Source organism: Vombatus ursinus, unplaced genomic scaffold, assembly GCF_900497805.2.
Source record: "Vombatus ursinus unplaced genomic scaffold, bare-nosed wombat genome assembly UNPS02014789.1, whole genome shotgun sequence".
In the NCBI taxonomy this organism is placed as follows: Eukaryota; Metazoa; Chordata; class Mammalia; order Diprotodontia; family Vombatidae; genus Vombatus; species Vombatus ursinus.
The window spans coordinates 22,775,090-22,800,760 of record NW_020954567.1 but is presented as its reverse complement, the minus strand read 5'-3'; the positions used below and the strand labels follow the sequence as shown (position 1 = coordinate 22,800,760).

General features: G+C 36.2%; 1 protein-coding gene across 1 annotated transcript in view; it reads left to right on the top strand.

The window, feature by feature from the left end:
* SHCBP1L (SHC binding and spindle associated 1 like) overlaps positions 1-9,639 on the top strand; it is a 49,899-nt gene extending 40,260 nt beyond the window's left edge. The window contains exons 7-10 of the mRNA XM_027868656.1: positions 650-803; positions 5,836-6,086; positions 7,553-7,675; positions 9,388-9,639. Coding sequence (XP_027724457.1) covers positions 650-803; positions 5,836-6,086; positions 7,553-7,675; positions 9,388-9,639 — 780 coding nt within the window. The remainder of the gene's footprint in view (positions 1-649; positions 804-5,835; positions 6,087-7,552; positions 7,676-9,387) is intronic.
* The last annotated feature ends 16,032 nt before the right edge of the window (positions 9,640-25,671 follow it).

Here is a 25,671-nt window from a genome sequence, read left to right as displayed (position 1 = left end):
TGTTTGAGGAGCAATAAGGAAGCCTGAATTACTGGATCACAGAGTGCATGGAGGAGGGGAATGAAGTGTGAAGAAGACTAGAAAAGTAGGTAGGGATGATATTATATGAAGAACTTTAAAAACCAAACAGAGGTTTTTATATTTGAAAACCACTGGAATTTATTGAATAATAGAGTAACATGGTCAGATCTGCACTTTAGAAAGATCACTTTGATGACTGAGTGGAGGATGGACTGGAGTGGGGAGATACTTGAGAGAGGGAGACCAACAAGAAGGCAAATAGTTTAGGCATGAACTGATGAGGGCCTTTACCAGGGTGGTGGCACTGAGAATGGAAAGAATCATCAAGTTGTTGATGGCACCTAGGTTCCTACTTCAGAAAAGTAGGAGTGTGGCTGTGGTATAATTTAGGTAAAGAATAATTTGAAGTCAAAGACCTTGAGTATGAAACTGAGCTCTGCCTTACTGCCTACTGACTTTGGGCCAATTACTTCTGTTCTATTTTTTCATCAGAAAGTAGAAGGATTAGGCTACATCATCTATTAAGTTACCTTCTTGTTCTAAATCCTATAATCCTATATATGAACTTATATTAAGTAAATCTACTATTAGAAGTACAGTGTTTCTTGTTTCTTTTTTCTTTTTTCAGGTTAAAGACTTATCCTCAGACACACTTCTCCAACAACATGATGATTTAGATCTGGCTTTGGATAGCTGTTACAGTGGTGACACAGTGGTCCTTTTTCCAGGAGAATATCAAGCTACAAACCTTGCCTTGTTGACTGATGACATCATTATTAAAGGTTAGCCTACCTCTTTTTTTTTTTTTAATTTAATGTGAGGCAATTGGGATTAAGTGACTTGCCCAGAGTCACACAGCTAGTGAGTGTTAGGTGTCTGAGGACACATTTGATCTCAGATCCTCCTGACTCCAGGGCCGGTGCTCTATCCACTGTGCCACCGAGCTGCCCCTTACTTAGCCTACCTCTTTTTCTAGTTCTTGGCATCAGAATAATTATATATTATAAAACTTATGCTTAATTCCATAGTTAGAAATGCGGAAAATGTTTAAGTTCTAGGAACATATTTTTGTGTCAGCCTTCATGTAGTTTTTCCCCAAAAAATTAGTTTTAAGAGTTTAACTTTTTCAATGTTTGCATCTTTTACTATCACATTAAGGATCTGTGATTTTATTAGTGTGAGAATTCCCTCCATTGAGACTGCAGCCCATCTATAAACTTAGGCATTATGTCTTAAAGAGTTTGCCAAAGTTCAGCAAGTATGTTGCACTGGAAAAAGGGCTGGATTGGGAGTCAGAGGACTTGGGTCCTAATTCCAGCTCTTTTCTCTACTGCCTTCATGACACTGGACAGGTTCCTTCACCTCAGTGAGCTTCAGTTTCCAGACCTCTAAAGTGAGAATGTTAGTTGATGTGATTTACAGCCCTTCACATCTGTAGTCTATAGCATTACTAGTTCATAATCACAAAGGTGATCACTATCAGAGTCAGGGTTTGAACTCAAATCCTCTCCTATTGTTAATCTCACTTGATTGGGAAAAAAACCCCAATAACATAAATTCATATGTAAACAAAAACATTTTTTAATTGAAAGGAAAGACCAAATTTATTGTTTCTTTTAATTTTATTTAGGTCTAGAACAGCTACTAGCTTACCTACTCATTTGTCCTACTCTTCTCTTGGATACAGATGGACCTTCAGTATTTCCTGTATATTAAAAAAATATATATATGTTTTTTATCTAGTATAGATGTCACTAGATTTTCGTACATTTAAATAGTGGTATTACATCTGATGATAGTGACAATCTGAAAATGAGTGTAATAATAGCTCTTATTGAGATAAGATTTATGAATCACTTTCCTCATAGCAGTCCTGTGAGAGAATGTGCATATTTATAGCCCCATTTTACAGATAAGGAAAACTTAAAGTTGGAGGGGGGCTTGTCTGTGATCATTCACATAGTAAGTACCAAATTTGGGATATAAATTCATGTTTGCTTACTCAAAAAAGTTCAGAGATTTTTTTGATGTAGTCTGTTGCCACATATTATTAGTGTGGGTTGCATTTGCAACTTCTTTCAAGATGTATAGCTTTCTCTCAGGTCCTCTTTTTTAGTAGATGTTAATTTTTCATGGCTGTTTATCTTTTTCTCCAGAACCAGTTGTATACTTGATTGTAAACATTCAAATCAGTAAATATTAAGCATCTACTATGTGCAAGACAGTGTGCTAGTCCTTGGGGATACAAAGACAAAACAAACAAAAAGCCCTCAAATAGCTTACATTCCATTGGGGGAATATATCTTTATATAGGCATGGCTACATTAGCTTCAAAAATCACCTACAATCTTTATTTGGGCTCATTTGTTGTTCTGAAAATATTTTTAATTTTTATGCCTTAGAATATTTTATGTTCTGACTGTAAATAATGGACTTTAGGAATGCTCATATAAGAAGTATATTAATAGACATTTCCCTTAACTACTCCTTGCATTCTCTTATCCCAGCCTTCCCACCCTACCCACTCCTATCCCATTTTAACCCTGCCCACCATTTCCTCTCTGCTCTCTGAAATTCTTATTCCATAGTGAAAAAAAATTCCCTTCATCCTGGACCTCTTTGCCTCGCATGCCTTTCATCTATTATGTTTCACAGAGATTTGGCTCCTCCCTGAGGACACTATGTTATCCTTTTGTGCTAGCTTTACCTTCTCTCATATACCCCTCCAACCCAGACCCCTGTACACCTTGATCCTAGATCTGATCCTAATCAGAATACGCCTTGCTCCTCTGCTGTCACTTCCAGATTTGCCTCATCACTCAGCAATCTTTCTTCCTTTGAAGTCCACTCTATTTTTTTATTTTATTTTTTATGTTTTTTTAGGCAATTGGGGTTAAGTGACTTATCCAGGGTCACACAGCTAGTAAGTGTCAAATGTCTGGTCTGAGACTGGATTTGAACTCAGGTCCTCCTAACTTCAGGCTGGTGCTCTATCCACTGCATCACCTAGCTGCCCCTGAAGTCTACTCTATAAACCCACCCCCAACCCCCCAATCCAAATTATAGTAGCTGTAGTGTATCAGCCCCTTAGGTAATTCTTCCTTCTTTTTCAAGGATTTTGAAACCAAACTCACATCTTTCCCTCCTTAACTCCTGCCCTTCTATTAGAGGACTTTAATATTCACATATATGCCCCCTCAAATTCTCTGACCTCCCAATTCTGTAGCTTCCTTAAATCCCATGTCCTTTTCCTTCACTCCATGTATAGGAATGGTCACACACTAGAGCTCATCAATTACCCACAAGTCTTCCACTTCCTTAATTAGAAACTTTGACATCTGACCTCTCATTCACCTCTCACTGTGCCTCTCACCCTCCTGTACCATTCAGTACTTTCTCAGGCTATTACTCCTGCTTTTTACTGTCTTCCTTTTCCAATCTCAATCCATTTCACCTTTACATTGTCCTATGCTCTTGAATCCCTTGTCCTCTTGCTCATCTTTTTCCAAACCTCACCTCTGGAATACTCCCACCATTCACCTTCCCTACTCTTTACTGCTAGATGAGGTCTCACACCCATGCTGACCAGTACAGATCCATGTTATTCAGCTTTGGAAGACTTGAGAACTCTAATCATTGCAATGAAAAATCATGTTTCTGGGGCAGCTAGGTGGCGCAGTGGATAGAGCACCGGCCCTGAAGTCAGGAGGACCTGAGTTCAAATCCGGCCTTGGACCGAACACCTGACACGTACTATCTGTCTGACCTTGGGCAAGTCATTTAACCCTGATTGCTTTGCTAAAAAAAAAAAGTCATGTTTCCGAAGGAATGAACATGAAAATTGCTATCTACCTCCTAAATGAGAGGAATGAGACATATATTTTTGGACATGCCCCATACAGGAATTTGCTTTGCTTAACTATGCATATTTATTACAGTGGTTTTTGTTTTTTTGTTGTTTAGTAGAGGGCTGACAAGGAGAGGGGAGAAAAAGAAAATAAATGTTTGTTAATTAAAGATATATGATAAAATTATATTTAAAAAATGATGTTATACAACTCAACTGGACCCTCACTGCAGTAAGGCAGTGCTTTTATTCCTCCCTAAATGATTGCTTATCTCACTTTCTATAAAATTATTTCAAACCTCTTTGCTCTGTAAACATCCTATACCTCTCCTCCCTCATCTTCTTTTCTCTCTCAACTGAGGACCTAACCTCCTAACTTTACTGAAATAATTGAGGCCTTTTGGCATTCCTGTTTTCCTATTCTCTTCAACTCAGAACCTCTTGACATTATCTTCTATCTTCTTTTTTTCCCATTCTCTAACAAAGAGGCGGTCCTGCTTACCAAAGCCATGACTTCTTGATTGCTAAATCTTATGGGCTTTTCTCAGTCCTCATCCATCTCAACTTATCGTTGCATTTGACAGTATTGACCATATTCTTCCTTCTGGATACTGTTTCCTCTCTGGGTTTTCATGACACTACTTTCTTGTGGTTCTCTTCCTAGCTGTCTGACCTCTCTTCCATCTTACTGCCTTGTCTTTCCCCATTCATACACACTGATACCAAAGTAATTTGCCTTAAGCAAAGATCTGACCATGTGGGTCAGAGGAATCAGTCAAATGCAGTGGCTTCCCATTACCTCTTGGATAAAATAGGAACACTGGTTAGCTCATAAAGTCCTTTAAAATCTAGCCTCAATCCATATTTTTGGCCTCTACTTCCCTTCCCACACTATTGACACTCCATCTCCTGTTTTCATGCCTTTGAAGTGACTATCCCACGTGCCTGTAGTGCATTCCCTCCTTACCTGCACCTCATGAAGTCCCTTTTGTCTTTAATATGCAGCTCAAGCAACATCTTCTGCATGAAAACTTCCCCGATTCCTTCCCTCAACTGCTTAGTGCCCTCCCTCCCCAGCTACCTTGTATTTAATTACTTTGTAAGCATTAATATTCATTCCCTTTATATTTATACTGTACATATTTATATATGTACTTGTTTCCCCCATTTATAATGTAAGTTGTTTATAAATAGGGTTTGTTTCCTTCTTTGTAATTGTATCTCCAGGGCCTACCACAATGTCTGACACATAGTAGGCATTTAATAAACGCTTGTTGTCTGATTAATCTATTTTCATCATTGTGGTCGCTTGCTTACAAACCTTCCATCCCTTGATAGATAAGTAGCTGTGGCCAAAAATATCATTACCTTGTAGCTAACCTTTTGGTGATGAGATTCTATGAATTGGGCTAGTTTGCTCTTCATATGACAAGTCTTTCACTTGGTTCATGTGTCATGCCTTTCCAGCTTCATAGGAATTACCAGAGATTGTACCATGCTAGCATTAATTTTCAAGAAATCAGTCATCTCCCTGCCACAACAGAGTAGGACTTCAGTGGGACATTAAAGTAGGCCTTAATGGGGCAGCTAGATGGCGCAGTGGATAGAGCACTGGCCCTGAAATCCGGCCTCAGACTGAACCCTTGACACTTAGTAGCTGTGTGACCCTGGGCAAGTCACTTAACCCCAATTGCCTAAAAAAATAAAATAAAATAAAGTAGGCCTTAAATGAAGGATTTTGAACAGAAAAATTGATAAGTTTAGAGGTTGTTTCTATAGTGCTACCCTATAATTGAGAAAATGAATTTGGAAAAATCAAGCCCTTGTAGATAAGTATCTTCTTTAGCTGTTTACTAGACATTTTATTGTAAATATGAAAAGGAAAATTTTTATTACTAAATAACTCAAAGCCTTTAAATCTATTCTACTAGTATTAAGTAATTATATATTTTATTCTGTGAAATCAGGAGTTGGAAAGAGAGAGGAGATTGTGATTACCTCAGAACCTTCTTGTGACAGTTTTGTAGTATCTAAAGCTGAAAATGTGAAGCTGATGCGTCTTACTTTGGTACAACAAGGGACTGTTGATGGTATTGTGGTCGTGGAATCTGGTCACATGACCCTAGAGGACTGTGTATTGAAGTGTGAAGGAACAGGAGTATGTGTTCTTACAGGAGCAGCTTTGACTCTCACTGACAGTGAAATCACTGGAGCTCAGGTATTTAATTTTGATCACGTCACTACTTGGAAACATATACTTACTTAGAGCATACTTAGAACAAAGTTAAGTGGTTTTGATGTGCAAATAACTGGCAGCTATTTAGAGAAGATTCAGAGTTCAAATCTGTAAAGAAAGTGGTCAGAAACTAAAACAAGCTAATCAGAAACAGGTTCAAGAGAGTTTATTTGGGAGAGAAAAACCAGATCATATTGATTCAAGATGAGAATGACTAGTTTATGGAGCTAAGTATGACTGAAAAGGTTCTTACTGAGTAAAAAGCCAAATGTGAATTGGCTAATGTAAAGTTCTTACCTTTTAAATAAAACTTTACATTTAATACATATATATATACACATACAGATGTATGTATGTGTGTATATATAATTTTAAAAAATGTTTATAAAGTATCAAACATCACTACAGAGTAATGGGTTAAACAGGACCTAAAAGTTCAGAGACAGTTAAATTGATAGCCAAAAATATAACTGATCAAGAGGGAGAAATCTAATAAGAAACTAATAAAGAATTTGGAAAGAGAAAAAAATTAGGAGTGAAATGTTTATTAACTATTAGAAAGTTGACCCATTTTTTATTTTAGCCTAGGTCTAAGAAAAGTATACTTAAACTGATGCATAAGGAGTATAGTTATCCTTTCCACATTGTGGGGATTAGGGGCATGGCACCCCTGCTATCTGGAAAATCTGTGTAAAATGTTTTGGTTTTCCCTTCATACCAGAGAAGTCTAAATTTTTTCTTTTTTGGGGGGATGTTTACGGTATCTTATTGTAAACTTTGGGTTAAGTATTTGGTCATAGGCTCTGTATCATCTGCTGGTCTTTGCATGTTGTCTGCAACTTCCACAAAACTCCCAAAAAACTCCCATTTAATTTCTTATGCCAACTTGTAATATATCAAAACCATTCGATAGGGAAAATCGAGATGTGGAAGGGATAACTATAATTTCTTGATAGAAATTAACATTGAAGGAGAGATTTTATAATATCTTTATACTTGTCTAGGATGGCAGGGAATTGGACTACATGATCTTACTATCCCTTCTGGCCTTCTTTTTTTTTCTTTCAATTTTTAAATACTTTATTTTTTCTAATTACATGTAAAAACAATTTTTAACATTTGTTTTTAAAAAATTTGAGTTCCAAATTCTTTCCCTCTCTCCCTGAGAAGGCAAGCAATTTGATAAAAACTACACATGTTGCAGTCATGGAAAACATGTTTCTGTATTAGCCATATTCTAGTCCTATTTTCCAAAGGAGATTTCTGCACGTTTGCTACACTTATATGTTCTTTCATGGTGTTTCAGAATTTATTCCATCCTGTGAATTTCCATAAGTAAAAGAGGAGTCTCATTTTTTAAAAAATGAACTGCAGTTTCATATTTAAATAAAGCTTATGATTTTTTTCTTGTAATTTTTATTGGCTTTTTGCCTGTTTTTAATTTGCAGGGTTCTGGTGTCGAACTGTATCCTGGCAGCATAGCCATTTTGGAAAGAAATGAAATTCATCACTGCAATAATCTTAGAACTAGTGATAATTCAAAAAGCACCTTAGGTGGGGTGAATATGAAGGTAATCTCATTTTTTATAGTTATTTTAAAGTTTTTACTAGGAAGAATTTTACAATATTCATTGTAGGAATTCAGATGGTTGAAGTAAAGGATAGTAGAACATCAGATTTATTCTACACAGTATCAGAATATAAGAGCTGGAAAGGATCCCAGGGGCCATTTAGTCCAACCCGTATCCAACAACGAAGACTGTCTTCTAAAGCTTCCCAGACAAGTGGTTGTCCAGTCTGTATTTCATGTAAACCTAATCTTTCTCTCTTTGAAACTGCCACCTGTTATTTCTAGTTTTGCTGCCTGGAGCCAAGTAGCACAAATCTAATCCCTCTTCTGCATTAACAATCCTTGAAATATTTAGAGATAGTTATTGTGTCCCCTTTAAATGTCCAAGCTAAGCATCTTCAGTTCCTCATGTTGATGAAGAAATAAATGAAAAACCATTTATTAAGTGTTTATGCTATGTACTATACTAGATTCTGGAAACAGAAATGAAAAAGTGAGACAACCTGCCTTCAAGGAGCTTACGTTCTAATGGAAACAACACATAGATAAGGGCATTGATAAAGTGAATTTTGGTCTGGGGTATCATAGGGATGGCAAGTTGATCCATATTCCTATTCAAATGATATGCCCTTTCTAGAAGCAATAGCAGTATTGATTTGATTATTGTGTCCATAGCAAGGGGCAAAAAGCAGGAGTGGGAAGGATACTACAGGACAAGGCAGATAAGAGAATGGTTAGAGTGGATGGCTTGTTGGAAACATGTTAGTGGGCTAGGCGAGTTTGTACTCATCAGTCAAGACAGTTTATCCTGAAGGTCTAAAAATGTAATTTCTGGAGGTTTAGTTGGTTGGGTACATTTCCAGATAGGTTAAATGGGGGCAGTGGCAGGCCAGGTGAAGATAGGCCAGGTGGACTGCTAGATGGGATGTTCATTCTCATTTGGTATCCTCTCTGATCTTTTCACTGTCCTGGTGAAAGATGAGTCTTTTGGACAGAAATCATCTTGTCTTTCTTTCCTAAAATGTAGTTCCTAGAACTTAACAAGGTATTCCTGATGTGCTGTCCAGTAGTATATCAGCTTTTTGCTCATTGAACAAAGACTGAGTATCAGCAGTTAAATTAATGCTTTTAGACTGTATTATTCTTAATATCCTTTCCCTTTCCCCCTATTGCTACTGTCATTGTAGAATGGATAGTGTGACTACTCTGAACTGTCACCAGGTGGTCAGAATTCTGGTAATAATCCAGCTAGGCTTGTCCTTACACAGCAGACTCAGTCTGTCAAAGGGCCCATGCTTGAAGATTTTCTAGCTTTTAGAAACTTCTAGAGCTTCCTGTCTGCTAGGACCGCTTTTGAGAATCTAAGGTCACATCAGAGTAGGACTTATCTGAAGGATTTTGTTACATAGAAGATCTATCGAGTAAATCTGAGTAGAATAGTTACTAGCATTTAAAAAGTATTATTTATGAGCACAATTAAACTTGGTAAGAATGTGAATCTAGATATGTTAAATCGATGAATTGGCCATTTTGAAGTATGAAAAAGCAGCACTTGTTAAAAACTGAAGCAAGTAGCACTGTTTCCAGTTTTTAAAGATAGTTGATTTAAGAAGTTAGGTGTTAATATCATGCTAGTTATTTCATCTTTATACTCTGTAAGGAAAAACATGAAATTATCCTTTAAAAAACTAACCAATTTTAATACCCCAACAGGTTCTTCCTGCCCCTAAATTGAAGATGAATAATAATCATATTTATAGCAACAATGGATATGGACTAAGCATTCTGCAGCCAACAGAACAGTTTTTTATTATAGCAGAAGGAAATCTTAACAAAGGAGCTGCTTCAGGAGATAAAAAAGATGATGATATGCTTTCCAAAGTAATGCAAAATCTGAATCTGGAAATGAGTAATAATAAGATAGAAGCAAACTTAAAGGGGGATATCAGAATAGTCACATGTTAAAGCATCAGGATTCATGTTGAAGATGCATATTTGAGATATTTGTTTAATAAATAGTTGCTGATTCCCAAGGAAATGGTAGTTGTAATTAAGTTTTGAGTTTGTTTAATTAAACTATGAAGATCTTTTTATTAATGGTCTTGGAGGGAATGATTCATTTTTTAAAAAAAGGTTTATGCTTTTGCTTTGGATTAGTTTCTACTTTAAAAATATTTTAATTATAGATAAAATTGAATATTCTGTTCAATTCAAGAAACCTTTGAAACAAAATCTGCTTAGTAATAAGGAGCTTACATTCTACTGGGGGAATGTAGTAATTATGCAGATAGTAAACATGGTATATACCAGGTTCTTTGCAAAGGGGAAGAGCACTAACCACTAACAGCATCAGAAAAAGCCTCTTTTAGATTAAACCTCAGCTTTCTTTGGAAGGAAATTAAGGATTCTAAGAGGCAGATTGAAGAAAGTGGGAAAATCACCTGTACAAAGATAGATGGAAGATAGAATGTTGTGGGGGAGGGGGGAGGACAGCAAGTAGGCAAGTTTGGCTGGACCATAGAGTATATGAAGGAGAGCAGTTTAAAATTAATCTGCAAGGCAGACTGTGAAGGGCTTTAAAAGCCAATCAGAAGTTTTTATTTTACCCTAGAAGCAAAAGAGGGCCACTAAGCATCTTGAACAGGAGTAGCATGGTCACATCTGTGCTTTGCTTTAGAAATATCAATTTGGCAACTGTGTGGAAGATGGATTGGAGAAGGGAGAGACTAGATTCAGGGAGACCAGATAAGAGGCTGTTGTAGTCTGGGCAAGAAGAGATAATGAAGGCCTGAACTAGGGTAGAGGTCATGGGTAGAGTGGAGAGAAGTAGCCACACAGGAGAGGTTAGCATCAATAAGGTAAAGTAAGATTTGACAACTGTTTGACTCAAGGAAGTAAGGGAGAGGGAAAAGTCTTAAGGATGATCTTGAGATTGTATCTCAGACTCACTCAACAGAAGCTTGGAATGGAAAGGGATGGATTTGGGGAATAAATATGAGGTTCATCTTGGATATGTTGAGTTTGAGATGCTGAGGGGATGTTTACCAATGTGGCTGGTGACATGGAATTGGAGTTCAGTAGAGAGATTAGGGATTGTAAATAGATTTGAGATTTATCTGTACATAGATGATAGGTGAACTGAAAGGAGCTGATGAGATTACTAAATGAGAACAAAGAGTAAGGGGCTGTATCTGAATCTTCTGCATGATTTTAGTGGATCAGAGAAGGACGAAGATCCAATGAAAAAAACCGAAAAGTTAAAGAGTTAGGAGGGAGAATCAAGAAGGCAATGTCACAGAAGCAAGGTAGGTATACAGGAGGAGTGGGGTAGACATTGTTAGAAGAACCAGGAAGTCAAGTAGAATGAGGGCTGAGGAAGGCAGTTAAGAGGTTGTCAGTAACCTTGGACAGAGAAGTTTCAACTGAGTTGTGGAATCAGAAGACAGATTACAATAGATTGAGAAGCGAGTGGTAAGTAAAGCTGTGAAAAACAGAGGTGTGTGTTTAGAATTCATTCACCCCTTTCTATATATTTTCTTCCAGCTTCCTCCATTCTGGATCATAGCTGAAGGAAGTTCTAGGTTATCACTGAAAATTCATTATAGATGATAGATAGTATGAAAAAAACCAGTCAGAGTCTCCTATGTTTATTTCACCTAACATGCTTAGTTTGGTAAGCAAAAGAGGGTAAATATGCTATTTTAATACTTACTAGGAGGAACAATTAAATCCTACCCTCTCGCTTTTTTATTCTTGTTTTTAGCCCCTTTGTACAGTATGTGAAAATTTCCAATTCAAATCTAGCCAGAGGTGGTAATTTTACCCAGTAGGAAAAAAGTGCTCATTTTGACATTAGGAGGATTTTGTATAGAAATTTCCAACATGTTCTTAACTCACATATTTAAATGTTTGAAAGCACAAAGCAAGTCTCACTAAATTCACATGGAAAAAGGAAACAAAAAAAAATTATCTATGATTTGTTTATGCAAGGGTCTGTAGTCAAATTGAAACCCAGGATGTCTTAGGAAAGACATAAATGGAAATCACTCATGAATAATGAATCATATTAAATATAGGAAGGTCCCTTACACATTATCTTTTCCAGCCTCCTCATTTTAGATAAGGAAACCAAGGCCCAGAAATTGTAGAACTTGACCCAAGTCATACAGGTTTTGAGTAGCAAAGCCAGATTCAAACCTAGGTTTCCTTTCAAATCCAGTACTCCTTCTACTATACCATGTTGCATGATCCAGGAGCATGAAACATCTGCTCAAAGCTAGTATGCTCCTCTGTGTTTGACTTCACAACCATCTGCCATACTATGATTTAAGACTGCAAAAGTCCTGTACTTTCACAAGTCTGAATAAGGGTCTGTATGAGTAACTTGTCAGGATGGATTGTAAAGATGTCTGAATTTAATTGACTGGATTGGGCTTATCCATATTTGTAAAACCTTAAAAAAAAAACACCTGATTATTTCTTGAAAAATAACTTCATCCACGGACTCTTTTTTGGTTCTCTTTAAAATTTTTTATTTATTTTGAATTTAAATACAAAAAGACAAAAAAAGAATTTCCATGTACACAACACAATGTAGAGGATTCAACATAAAACCATGAATTTCCATTTCACATGTTTACTTAAAAAAAAACCCCAACTATGTAATAAATACTACACATTGTTTTTAAGACTGCCCTTCTTTTCTGTGCTTACTTCTAAGTTTTCTTTTGTTATCTGCTGTGCACTTTTAAACTTTTTTCTCCTTGCCCCTAGAGAAGGCCACCATTAGACACAAATGTATGTGTGTGGGTGTGTGTGTATGAAACCATAAAATTTATTTACTAGTCCTTTCGCTGGATGTAGATAGCATCTTCTTTCACAGATCCTTTGTGGCTGATTTGAGTATAATACTCAAAATGACTTAGTTGTTCAAAGTTGTGACTTAGAACAATATTGCTGTTACTGTAGAGTTCTCATGGCTCTGCTCATTTCACTTTTCATTATTTCCTGCAAGTCTTTCTATATTTTTCTAAAATCAACCAGCTCATCATTTCTTTCAGCACAGTCGTATCCCATCACAATCATATACCACAACTTGTTCAGCCATTCCCCAATTAATGAGCATCCCCTCAATTTCCAGTTCTTTGCTATCAGAAAGAGAACTGCTACAAATATAACATATCAGTTCTTTTCCTTTTTCTGTGATCACCTTGGGAAACAAACCTAATAGTAGTATTACTTGTTCAAAGTTTATACCGTTTTATAATTCTTTGAGCATAATTCCAGATTGCTCTCCAAAGTGATTGGATCAGTTCACAATTCCATCAACTGTGAATTAGTGTCCCAATTTTCCCACATCCCCTCCAATATCTGTCACTTTCCCCTATCATTTCCGCCAATCTGATAGGTGTGAGATATCTTAATTTGCATTTCTTAATTTCTTGCATACCTTAATTTGCATTTCTCTTATCAATAGTGATTTAGATCATTTTTCACATGATCATATATAGTTTTGATTTCATTGAAAAACTGCCTGTTCATATCCTTTGACCATTTATCAATTGGGGAATGACTCATTTTTATAAATTTGACAATGTTCTTTATATGCTTGTGACGTGAAACATTTAAGAAACTATAAAATTTTCCTCCCAATTTTCTGCTTTCCTTCTAATCTTGGCTACATTGGTTTTATTTGTGCAAAAACGCTTACATTTAACATAAAATTATCCATTTTGCATCTTACAATGCTATCTCTTGTTTATTCATAAATTGTTCTTCTATCCATAAGTATGATAGGTAGTTCCTTGTTCTTCTGATTTTCTTATGATACCTCCTTTTATATCTAGGTCATGTATCCATTTTGACCTCATCTTGATAAATGAGAAGATACTGGTCTATGCCCAATTTCTGCCAGACTGCTTTCCAGCTTTCCCAACAATTTTTACCAATCAATGAGTTCTTATTCCAAAAACTTAAATCTTTGCATTTGTCAAGCACAAGGTTACTATAATCATTTCCTGTTAGTTATTGTATGTCTACTCTGTTTCACTGATCCACCTTTCAGTTTCTTAGCCAGTGCCAGATAGTTTTGATAATTACTGCCTTACAGTATAGTTTAAGATCTGGTACTGCTAAAACCTCTTTCCTTTACATTTTTTTTTCCATTAATTCCTTTGATATTATTGACCTTTTGTTCTTTCAAATGAATTGTTACTTTTTCTAGCTCAGTAAAATAATTTTTTTGTCATTTAATTGGGATGGCATTGAATAAATAGATTAATTTAGGGTAAAATTGTTATTTTTATTATATTGGCTCTGCCAATCCAGGAACAGTGTTTTGGATCTGACTTTATCTGCATCAAAAGTGTTTTATAATATGTTCATGCAGCTCCTGAGTTTGTTTTGGTAGGTATATTCCCAGGTATTTTATACTGTCTATAATTATTTTAAATGGGGTATCTCTTAATATCTCTTCTCTCAGGGCTTTATTGGTGATAGAAATCCTGATGATTGATGTGGGTTTATTTTCTATCCTACTATTTTGCTAATCATCATACTGTCTGCAAAAAGAGATAGTTCTATTACCTCCTTGCTTATTCTGATTCCTTCAATTTCTTTTTCTTTTCTTATTGCTATTGCTAGCATTTCGTAACAACATAGGATAATATTGGTGACAATAGGCTTCCTTGTTTCACTCCTGATCTTATTGGGAACACTTCTAGCTTATCACCATTACAAATAGTGCTTGCTTAATGGTTTTAGGTAAGTGATTATCATTTTAAGGAAAAATCCCTTTATACCTGTGCTTTCAAGTGTTTTTAAGAGGAATGAGTATTGTATTTTATCTGAAGCTTTTTTCTGTATCGATATAATCATATGAATTTTGTTACTTTTGTTTTTAATATAACCATTTATGTTATTAGTTTTCCTTACGTTAAACCATCCCTGCATTCCTGATACAAATGCCACTTGGTCACAATATATAATCTTCGTAATATATTGTTGTAGTCTCCTGGCAAGTATTTTATTTAGGATTTTTGCATCCACATTTATTAATGATATTGGTCTATAATTTTCTTTCTCCATTTTGGCTTTTCCTAGGTTAGGTATCAGTACGATATTTGTTTCATAATAGGAGTTAAATAACTTAGTTAATATTGGAATTAGTTGATCTTTAAATGTTTGGTAGAATTGACTTGTAAATCCATCTGGTCCTGATACTTTTTTCTTAGGATGTTTATTTATGGACTGCTTAATTCCTTTTTCTAAAATAGGTTTATTTAAATACTCTTTTTCTTCTTCTGTTAATCTAGGAAGTTTTATATTTTTTTGTAAATATTCTTTCATTTCACTTAAGTCATTAGATTTACTGGCATAATAACTCCTTAGAATTGCTTTGATTTAATCTTCATTAGTGATATATTCATCTTTTCAGTTTTAATAACAGTGATTTGGTTTTATTCTCTTTTTAAAAATGTTAACCAATGGTTTGTCTATTGGTTTTTTTTTCCATAAAACTAACTCCTAGTTTTATTTATTAATTCAGTGGTTTTCTTATACTCAATTTTATTAATGTCACCTTTAATTTTTAAGATTTCTAATTTGGTATTTAATTAAGGATTTTTAATTTGTCCTTTTTCTAGTTTTTTTAAATTGCATACCCAATTCATTGGTCTGCTCTTTCTCTATTTTGTTAATATAAACATTTAGAGATAAAATTCTCCTCTGATTACTGCCTTTGCTGCATCCCATAGGTTTTAATATGTAGTTTCATTATTGTTCATCTTAAGGAAATTGATTGTTTGATTTGTTCTTTAACCCACTCATTCTTTTTTATTTTTTTGAAAGTTAAAAAAAAAAGTATGCTTCAATGTGTATTCAGTTACCATCAGTTCTTTCTTTGGGGATGGATAGCTTTTTTCATCATAAGTCCTTCAGAGCTGTTTTGGGTCACTGTATTTCTGAGAATAGCTAAGTCATTCACAGTTGATCATCTGACAATATTGCTGCTACTGTGTATGCAGTACATTTCACTTTGCATCAGCCCAGGCAAGTCTTTCCAGGTTTCTCTAAGAGCATCCTGCTTATAATTTCATATAGTACAATAGTATTCCATCATAATCACATACCACAACTTGTTCAGCCCCAATTGATGGGCTTCACTTCAACTTCTAATTCTTTACCCCTAGAAAAAAGCTGCTATAAATATTTTTGTAAATATAGGTCCTTTTCCTTTTAGCTTTTTATCTCTTTTGGGATACAGACCTAGTAGTGGTATTGCTAGGTCAAAGGGTATGCATAGTCTTATAGCCAGCCCTCTGGGCATAGTTCCCAGTTGCTCTACAGAATGCTGAATCAGTTCACCACTTCACCAACAATGCACTAAATCTCATTTTTCCCTAATCCCCTCCAACATTTGTCATTTACCTTTTCTGTCCTATTAGTAAATCTAATAGGTATGGGGTAGTACCTCAGAATTGTTTTAATTTGCATTTCTCCAATCAATAATGAGTTAGAATATTTTTTCACAAGGCTATAGATAAGTTTTGATTACTTCATCTGAAAACTGATCATATCATTTGATCATTTATCATTTGTAACCCACTTATTCTTTAAGATTAGGTTTAGTCTCCAATTAGTTTTTAATCTGTCTCCATGGTCCCTTATTAAATATAATTTTTATTGCATTTTGATCTGAAAAGCATGCATTTAATATTTGTTTTTCTGCATTTAACTGTAAAGTTTCTATGCCCTAATATATAGTCAGTTTTTGTAAAGGTACCATGTACCACTGAGAAAAGGATGTATTCCTTTTCATTCCCATTCAGTTCTCTCCAGATAGCTATTATATCTAACTTATCTTAAGATTCTACTCACCTCCTTAACTTTTTTTTTTGTTAGATTTATCTAATTTTGAGAGGGGAACATTGCAATAACATAATTATTATATGTAATATATGCATTATATGTAATAATAGTATTACTATCTATTTCCACCTGCAATTCATTTAACTTTTCCTTTAAAAAACTAGATGCTATAACATTTTATACATACAGGTTTAGTATTGATATGACTTAACTTTCTATGGTTCTTTTTATCATAATGTAGTGTCCTTATCTCTTTTTTAATTAAATCCATTTTAGCTTTAACTTTATCTGAGATCATGATTGTTACCCCTCCTTTTTTTTTTTTAACCTCAGCCTGAAGCATAATAAATTCTACTGTGTGTATCTCTCATTTTTTTTTTTTTAGGCAGTTGGAGTTAAGTGACTTGCTCAGGGTGACACAGCTAGTAAGTGTCATGTGTTTGTTTGATCTGAGGTTAGATTTGAACTCGGCTCCTCCTGACTTCAGGGCCGATGCTCTATCCACTGCGCCACCTAGCTGCCCCATGTATCTCTCATTTGTAAATGTTTTTTTAAAACAATATATTGTTGGATTCTGATTTTTAATCCATTCTGCCATCCATTTCCATTTTATCAGTGAGTTCATCCCATTCACATTCGAGGTCATAATTACAAGTTGTGTATTTTCCTCCATCCTATTTTTCCTCACTTATCTTTCTTACCCTCTCTTTTTACTCTTTCCCTCCTCACAAGTCTTATGTATTTCTAACCACTACCTCCTTCATCCATACCCTTTTGAAGAATCCCTCACTTATCCTCTCCCCTTACCTCCTACTTCTTGATCTACACGTCCTTCGAAAGTCCCTTCCTTATCCTGTTCCCTGGCCCTTCTATTTCTTTATAAATTTAGAAGACTTTTATGCCCTTCTGGATGTATATGTTAATCCCTCTTTAACCCAGTTCTGATGGCAAAAGGGGTCTAGCATTACCAGCCTTCTACCCCCACCTGCTTCACTGTAAGTTATTCCTTTCACACCTTATTTGTATGTAGTAACTGTTCCATTTTACCTTTCTGTACCCAATTTTAATTTTTAGAATCATCCTATCACACTCAACCCCCAAACCTTCTATGTATGCTCTTTTAAACTACCCGAGTAATGATGAATACAGGTAACATTTTCCCATATAAGAAGTAAATCCACTTTGACCTCATTGAGTCCCTTATAATTGGTCTTTAATGTTTACCTTTTGTTTCTTCTGAATCTTATATGTCATATTTTCCATTGAGTTCTGGTCTTTTTGTCAAAAATACCTGAAAATCTTTCAGTTCATTAAATGTCCATCTTTTTTCATTCAGGATTATACTCAGCTTTGCTGGCCAAGCCATTCTTGGTTATAAATCTAGTTCCTTTGCTCTTCAAAATGTAATGTTCCAAGCCCCTTAGTTTTCTAATGTAGAAGCTGCTAGATCTTGTGTTATCCTGACTGTAGCTCCCCAGTATTTAATATTTCTTGTTGCTTGTATTTTTTCCTTAACCTGGGAGCTTTGAAACTTGGTTACGATGTTCCTATGAGTTTTCATCTTGGGATCTCTTTCGTCTCTTTGATGGATTTTTTTCTATTTCTATTTTACCTTCTCATTTTAGAACTTTAGGGCAATTTTCCATAATAATTTCTTGTAATATTGTATCTAATGAAATATTTCACATTCTCTTCTAATTTTTCATCTTTTTGATTTTGTTTTATTTCTTGGTCTTATAATATCATTAGCTTTCCCTTCCCGATTCTAGTTTTTAAGGAGTTACTTTCTTCCTTACATTTTTGGATCTCTTTTTCCAAGTGGTTGACTTTCTTTTCATAATTTTCTTGAATTACTCTTATTTTTTTCCTAATTTTTCCTCAACCTCTCTTATTTGATTTTTAAAGTCCTTTCTAAACTCTTCTAAGAACTCTTTCTGGGCTTGTGACCATTTGACATTTTTCTTTGAAGTAGAAGTGGCTTTTTTAACTTCACTATATTTTGAGTGTGAATCCAGATATCGTATTTGTCCCCACAGTAACTATTGATGATGGGGTTCTTTCTCCTTTGCTCACTCATCATTATTTTTAGTGGCTTATGATTATAGTCAGATTCTGGTCCTGAGGTGTGGGGGATATTGCTTCAGGCTTCGGGTTTTTCCTGCTGCTGTTTTCTGAGCTCTGTCTTCTCTCTGCCCCTGAGCCGTGACTGTCACAGCAATTGCTCTCGCTTCCTGCTGTCTGCCCCTTGCTGGGCTGCAAACCAGGGTTTCTAACTCTCCTGCAAGTGTCCACAGCAAGCAGGGTCCCCACCCCTCTGCTGCCACACTCACAAGGTGTGTGCTTGTTCATCCCTCCTCACAGCTGCTGCCCAGGATTGTATCTGGTCAGCGTAACTGGACCTGACCAGCAGAACTGGCCTGGCTTACTGTGATAATGGAGAGTCCTTCAGTCTTCCCCTACTCATTTCTTCGATCCTTATACCAGGCCTGCACAAAAAACGGCCTGCAGCGGGTCAAGGCAGTTCAGCTCAGTAAGTTGTGCAGGCCTATTTTACATCCTCCACATTTTTTGTGGGCACGCTGTACAGCCCGCAGGCCTGCCCTATAGTGTCAGAGGTGAAAGTTCCTGAAGCTAAGGCAGCTGCCCTAGTTGCCCCCAGGCTTGTTGTTTGTTAATTCAGTTGTGTTTGCTTGAGGTGTTAGCGCTTCAACGAGGCCAAATCTCTGCCCCTGAAGTTGGGTCTTTCCTAAGGTCCTCCCCAAGTTGTCTTAGACAACTGCTTTATCCTGACTTTTAATTATTTCTGCCACTCAAAGTTCACTTTAACGTGATATTTTATCTTGTTTGTGGGAGAATTTTGGAGAGGCAGGTAATTTCCTGCCTTATTCTGCCATTTTCCTCCAAGAACTCTTAGAATAAAATTTGAGTAAAGATATACCAACACAACTTCCATCTCTCATAAATGAGGATAAATGAGGATAAATGACAAAAGAGATATACTGTAACACTCAGTTAAGAAAAATTTTCAAATACTTTTACTTTGAAACCATGATCTACATGAGACTTAAAAAGTGGTAATCAAAATGATTGTTCTGAGTAGAAGAATATTAATGATAATATAAAAAGGTGGTGTGATGTTTTTTAAAATACTTTAAATTTATTCAGTGGCAGATAACCATGTATTTTAAAACTGCAACTAGTAACATTCTCACTATTTCTAACTTACCTAAATGCTTAATAATTTGCAAATAACAAATAATTTATCCCTCAAACTTTATAAAGTATGTTAATCTTTGGAATGCTTTGAAAAGAGTTTTAACTTAAGAATTTTCATAGGATTTTTATAAGGAACATTCAGGATCTGGAAACCAGTTTTAGTTGTGGCAGCATTGAAGTAGAAAGTAGAAAAGACCAGGGAATAACAACAAAAATGATACAGGAGATGTGATAAAGCACAAATCGTTTTGAAAAGTATAGTTTTTGATTGGGAGTAATAAACAGTATTTAAATGTTGTTTGCTTTATACCATACCTATTGTTAAAATAATATTACAAAATAAGCAAGTTTATTTTTTAACTTAGAGAAATAACTTAAAAACCTTACCTCATGAGCTGTGTGAATTAATATAATCTGAGGGTTAACAAAGGAAGACAGAGTCTTGATTTACCAGCAGTATGTAGGTTACCAGTACAAGCAGAGGGCCACTGGAGGTAGGATTTACCAGTTGGTTCCACCTGTTGCAGAAACAATAAAGGATGGAGGAAAGTGTGAGGTTCTAGGAGGTTTGAGAACCAGAAGTGTCCAGCAAGCAAAGAATGTAAGTAAAGGGCATATACACGAAAGTCAAATAAGGAAGCAAAAAGTCCAATAGATTCATTCATATCACTTTTTATGATATCAGAAAACTGGAAACAAAGATGTTCATCAATTGGGAAATAGCCACTTAAACCGTGATATATGAATATAATGGAATCTTACCATGCACTGAAAAATGAATTTGAGAATTCAGAGAAATATATTTGTATGAGCTGATCCAGAATGAAGTAGTACAAAAATCCCCCATTACATACATTATAACAATATAAATTAAAAGATGTCTAAAAGGAAGCCAGTTAGAACAGAAAATGAAAAATCTTTACCCCCAGAAGTATACTGCCTGAAAAACATTACCGAAGCCCATCTGCAGGGTGCTTTACTATGCCTTACAGAAAATACAGAAACTGTTACCTCAAGGTAAGTTTGTTTAGTACTTTTGGAGTGAATGGGGTAGGAGTCAGATGAATAGATTTAGAATGGGAGGAGACTAGAGTTTTAAGCATTGTCTTTTTAGGTTTGAAAACTGAGGCCCATGGTGACACAATCCTAAGATAGCAGAACCATTCTTCAAACCCATGTTCCTCTAATTTGAAATCTATGTCTTTTTCACTGTTCTGTGCTGTGAAATTATCTTGGCTCCCTTGAAAGTGGCACTCAGGACAGTGTGGGTACTTGCCATGATACTAGCACAAAAGCACTTTGTGTCATGTTCTCAGTAGCTCCATCCTAACCGTCAGCTCTGCCAGGAACAGGCCCCATTCTTTCCTGTTTTCTTTCTACAATACAAATTCTCATGACCCCTAGGCCCTCAGCTGCATATTTGTTTGTTGGCTGGTGCACTTGCTGTGATTATTTCCTAGGCAGTATCCTTGGCATTATTAATGAAGCCAATGGCCAAATGTTTTTTAACCAGAGGTACTAATGTACTAGTAACTTCTGATTAGATAACAAAGTGCTTAAAATGGTTGCTTTTCAACTTCCTACAAGTTTAAAAATTAATGTCCCTTAATTAATAGATGTTTTTTTCAAGGTAACACAAATGTCATTTTCAGAATGTTCTAATTCTTATCTACTAATCTAACATGCCACTTTTTTGATTCCTGTAAAATGATATGCATATATGAAGGCCATTTTGGGCAAAAACTTAAAAGGGAATGTAGTATTCTTTTTCTGGAATGAATATTTCTAGGGTTACACCAGACAAGTATGGGTCATACGATAAAAGTAATCAATATAAAATGTTGATTTAAGTCAGTACTGCACTTGGCAAAGTAAACTTCAAAGTGCCTCTTGAATGTTAAATTCAGACAAAATCCTTCTAGAGTCTATGAGGGAGAAATATTCAGCTGAAGTACTGATATCAAACCCTTAAAGCTGTGTATTTCCTAAAGATGTTTGTCATCGTGGAATGTCAGTCAATTGGTAAATATTTATTGGGCATCTGCTGTGTGTCAGCACTATGCTAAGCACTGAGGATAAAACAGAAACTGTCTATTGGAACTCTTCATAACCTTGGTCCCTCCTGCCTTTCCAGGCTTCTGACTCTTCCTTAACACATACTCTCCAATTCAGTAACAATGGCTTCCTGGCTTTGCCATGAACAAGATACTCCATTTCTTGGCTCCAGGCATTTTTCCTGATTGTCCCCCTGGCCTGGAATGCTCTCCTTCCTCCACTCTACCAATCTTACTGACTTCCTTTAAGTCCCAACTAAAATCCTATGTTTTACTGGAGGCCTCTCCCAACTTCTCTCAATTCTGCCTTCCTTTTCATTTCCTATTTATCCTGTATATAGCTTGCTTTGTATATATTTGCATGTTGTCCCCTCCATTTGATTGTAAATTTCAGGGACTTTCTTTTGCCTCTTTGTATGCACAGTGCCTGACACATAGTAGGCACTTAATGCTTACTGATTGAGAAGAACTAAGTGATGGAGGGACTGGAGGTCACAGTGAGGATAATGAATAGGATTTGGGGTGGCAAGGCAAAGGAAGATTGGGATCAGATAAGGGACTTTCAGAGTTCATGAACGTGGAAGTGGTGTAGTTGTGGGTGATGGGGAGATCAAGGCTTTGATCATCTTTGTGTGCGGTTGAGGTGGGGTGGAGTAGGTTATATGAAGCGAGTTAAGTTGAAGAACTCTGAGTTTAGGGTATAAACAGAAGGAGTATCAATATATTGTAGTCCCCTAGTATGAGGGCCGAAGTTGGAAGACTGAGCCAGGCACTGAACACGTGAACACTGAAGGGCAATATGGTAGGAGTTAACAGCTAACAGAATTTTGATTACTGAGTGATGGTGGAAGGGAGGGAGAAAGAACCTGAAAGTGGCAGTGGGGAGTGAGGAGTTGTCTATAGTTCTTCTACCTTGACCAGTGAGTTGGGGGATATGCAGACAGTGCTGCAAAGGCAGATCGGGGAAGTTGTGTCATCAGGAGGGAGGCCAAGTCTCAGAGAGAGCCAGAAGAAAGGAGTGGTAAAGGAAAAGATTTAATGTGAAACCAATTTTGTGGCCACTGGAGTAAGTATTCCAAAGAACACAGTGGGTGGCTTTTAGAGACAGGTTTTAGGAAAGTTGGATTGATGGGATTAGAAATAAAGGATGGGGCAGTAGGGGACAACCCAACAAACATCTATTATGTGCCTATGATACAAATAAGAAAATGTCCCTGTCCTCAAGGAGCTAAAAAGTGCATGTGTGGGGACTACCAGGATGAACCCCACACAAGACTATGATGTTCCTAGGAATCAAAAGGTAACAGCTGCTGATGGAAGTTACTTCGTACAATAGATAGACTAGGTTCAAGTTAGCAGCCAGAAGTTCAAAATCACTGGGATGGGGATAGTATGACCAGAGGGGAGTTTTTTAATCACTGAGGAACTTTAGATAGTTCTTCATTATCAATAGGAGTTTGGCCTCAGGATCAAATTCTCACAGGGCCTTAAATTCAGAATTGTACAAGGACCAAAAGGATTTGCTATTAATGGTAAGGTTCTCCGTGTGCTATTTGTAAATCATGAGTACTAACTACCTTTATCAAGACCCAGAACAATATAAAGTTTTACTGAAATCCGTTAAGACTGGCTCAACCATTCAAACAAAAATAGATGAAAAATGTGCGTAGCCCAGATTTTGAATGCACTGTTTGAGAGGTCACCTATTAAATTTGTCCATTAGCATTTCTTGTACTGGCATAACAGGTAAATGATACACCTAGGATTAACGTGGCCAGATTTCATTTGGAAAATTAAGCATTTTCAATGATCACATACTAGCTGATGTGGCAAAAGCCCATCTGATGTGCTAAGAAGAGCATTGATCTTGCAGTCCTAAAATAGATGAATTCTACACTTAACCTTCTAAAGAACATGTTTCCTTATTTGTAAAATAACATGTCTCCCTCAGAGTTTTTGTGAGGAAAAAAAAAGCATTTTGAAAGCACAACATAAAACGAGCTATTGACAAGCACAGATTATCATCACCTCACATACTAAAAATAATCCAAATCAAAATGGTGGGATTGGCATATTGCTGATGGCTTGAGTTCAAGAAGTGTAAAATAACAAAATTAAGTATGGATGTGATCAAGTTAAAAAGGAGATGCAGTGGTTAAGAAAGCAAAAATACTGATATTTTCAAGATACTAAAAGATCTAAAAATTTGGGCATCCAACATATTGGGTAAATCCCTCCATGAAGATCTTGAGAAATAGACAAGAATCATAGCTGATGAAGTAAAGGAAGGTTGCAACCTTGCAGTGGAAGGAATATAACCAACCTAAATATTCTTCCAAAGAACAAAATATGCAATACTTTCAAAATGAGAAACAAATGAACAATTATTGATCCTTTTGAACTTGCTATTAAAATTTAAAAGCATACATACTTTTTTCTAATGCTATTGGATCCACCCACTGCCTGACAGTGGCTGCTCAGGAGCACCCACAGTAAGATTTACATCATTGCAAGAAGCAAAAATAAGCAATACTGTCCAGAGATTTGATTTTTTAGCAACCCATGTGGGTTCCGCTTCCAGCAACAGCTCCTGTGGTATTGAGTAAGTACTTCTCTGCCATGATGATCTTCCAAAATTGAACCCAGGCTACTGGTAGGTAAGCTTCTTTGGAAAATTATCTTTAAACTGCTATACTGGACTCCCCAGAGTACTTGGGAACATTCCAGGTTGGTTGCTCATGGCACAATCAATCACTGGTGGACAATCTAGCTCAAGAGGCCCATCAGCCAGTCGAGCAAAACCACTGTTGGGCCTTCTACATGAGAAGCAGCAGCACCCTCCCTATACCTCCCAGCTTCTGAAGTAGCATGAGATTCAGATCTCCACCCCCCCCCCCCCACTTTTCAAACTAATCAAATCACATAACATGCTTTCGAGAAGTCTCACTTTGTTCTCAACATTTAAAATGAATAAACTTTGAGCAACCTTTAAACAAAACTCTCTATAAACATGTCATGAACACCCTTCCATCTCCCTCACCCCCCAGGCTACTGATTCTGGCTTTCTTGTTCTTCCATCTCCTGGCTCTGAGCATGTTCATGGGCTATCCCCTGTGCCTGAAGCTCTCCTTACTCACCCTTCCTCTGGCTTCCTCCAAACCTCTACAAGAAGCTTTTCCTGATGCCCCCTTGCTGATCACCTCCAGTTTATTCTGTCGATGTCGTCTGCATACCGTTGTTTGCTTGTTGTTTCCCCCTTTGGCTCCTTGAGAGTAGGGAGCTCTGTCTTGCTTTTCTATCCCCAATGCTTAGCACAGAGCCTTAACAAATGCTTGTTGACTTGACCTAACCTGGGGGGCTGAGAATTTGTTTTAAGAATTTAAAGGATATGTTGATATAGTATATTCATTTGAAAACATTTTGATAAGGGATTAATAGCCTTTGCTAGACTCCATGATACAAAAAAGATTAAGAAGCTCTGCTCTAGACTGTAGTCAAGTTAGTCTCCTGCAGATGTAAAAAAACCAATGTGAATTAGGCACTGGCTAATAATATACTAGAAACATCTTTATTTCAAAGACGTTTATGCTATTTCTCTGGTAACAGTACTTTGCTCTCCTCCAAAAACAAAAACTAAAAACCACAACAGTGCTCACTTCTAATGTTCAAGAGATGCTTTGTCTTAAAGTGAGTTACATTAATTCTAATAGTTTAACTGGTAGAATATAATTACTATTTCCCAAAGACTTGTAAACGTAATTCAACGTGTAAAAAGCAATGATTAAACACATGACTTAGGTTCAGTGTAATATTTTATTTTCCATAGTATTAAACTAAAGCCAAGAAAATATCACATTAA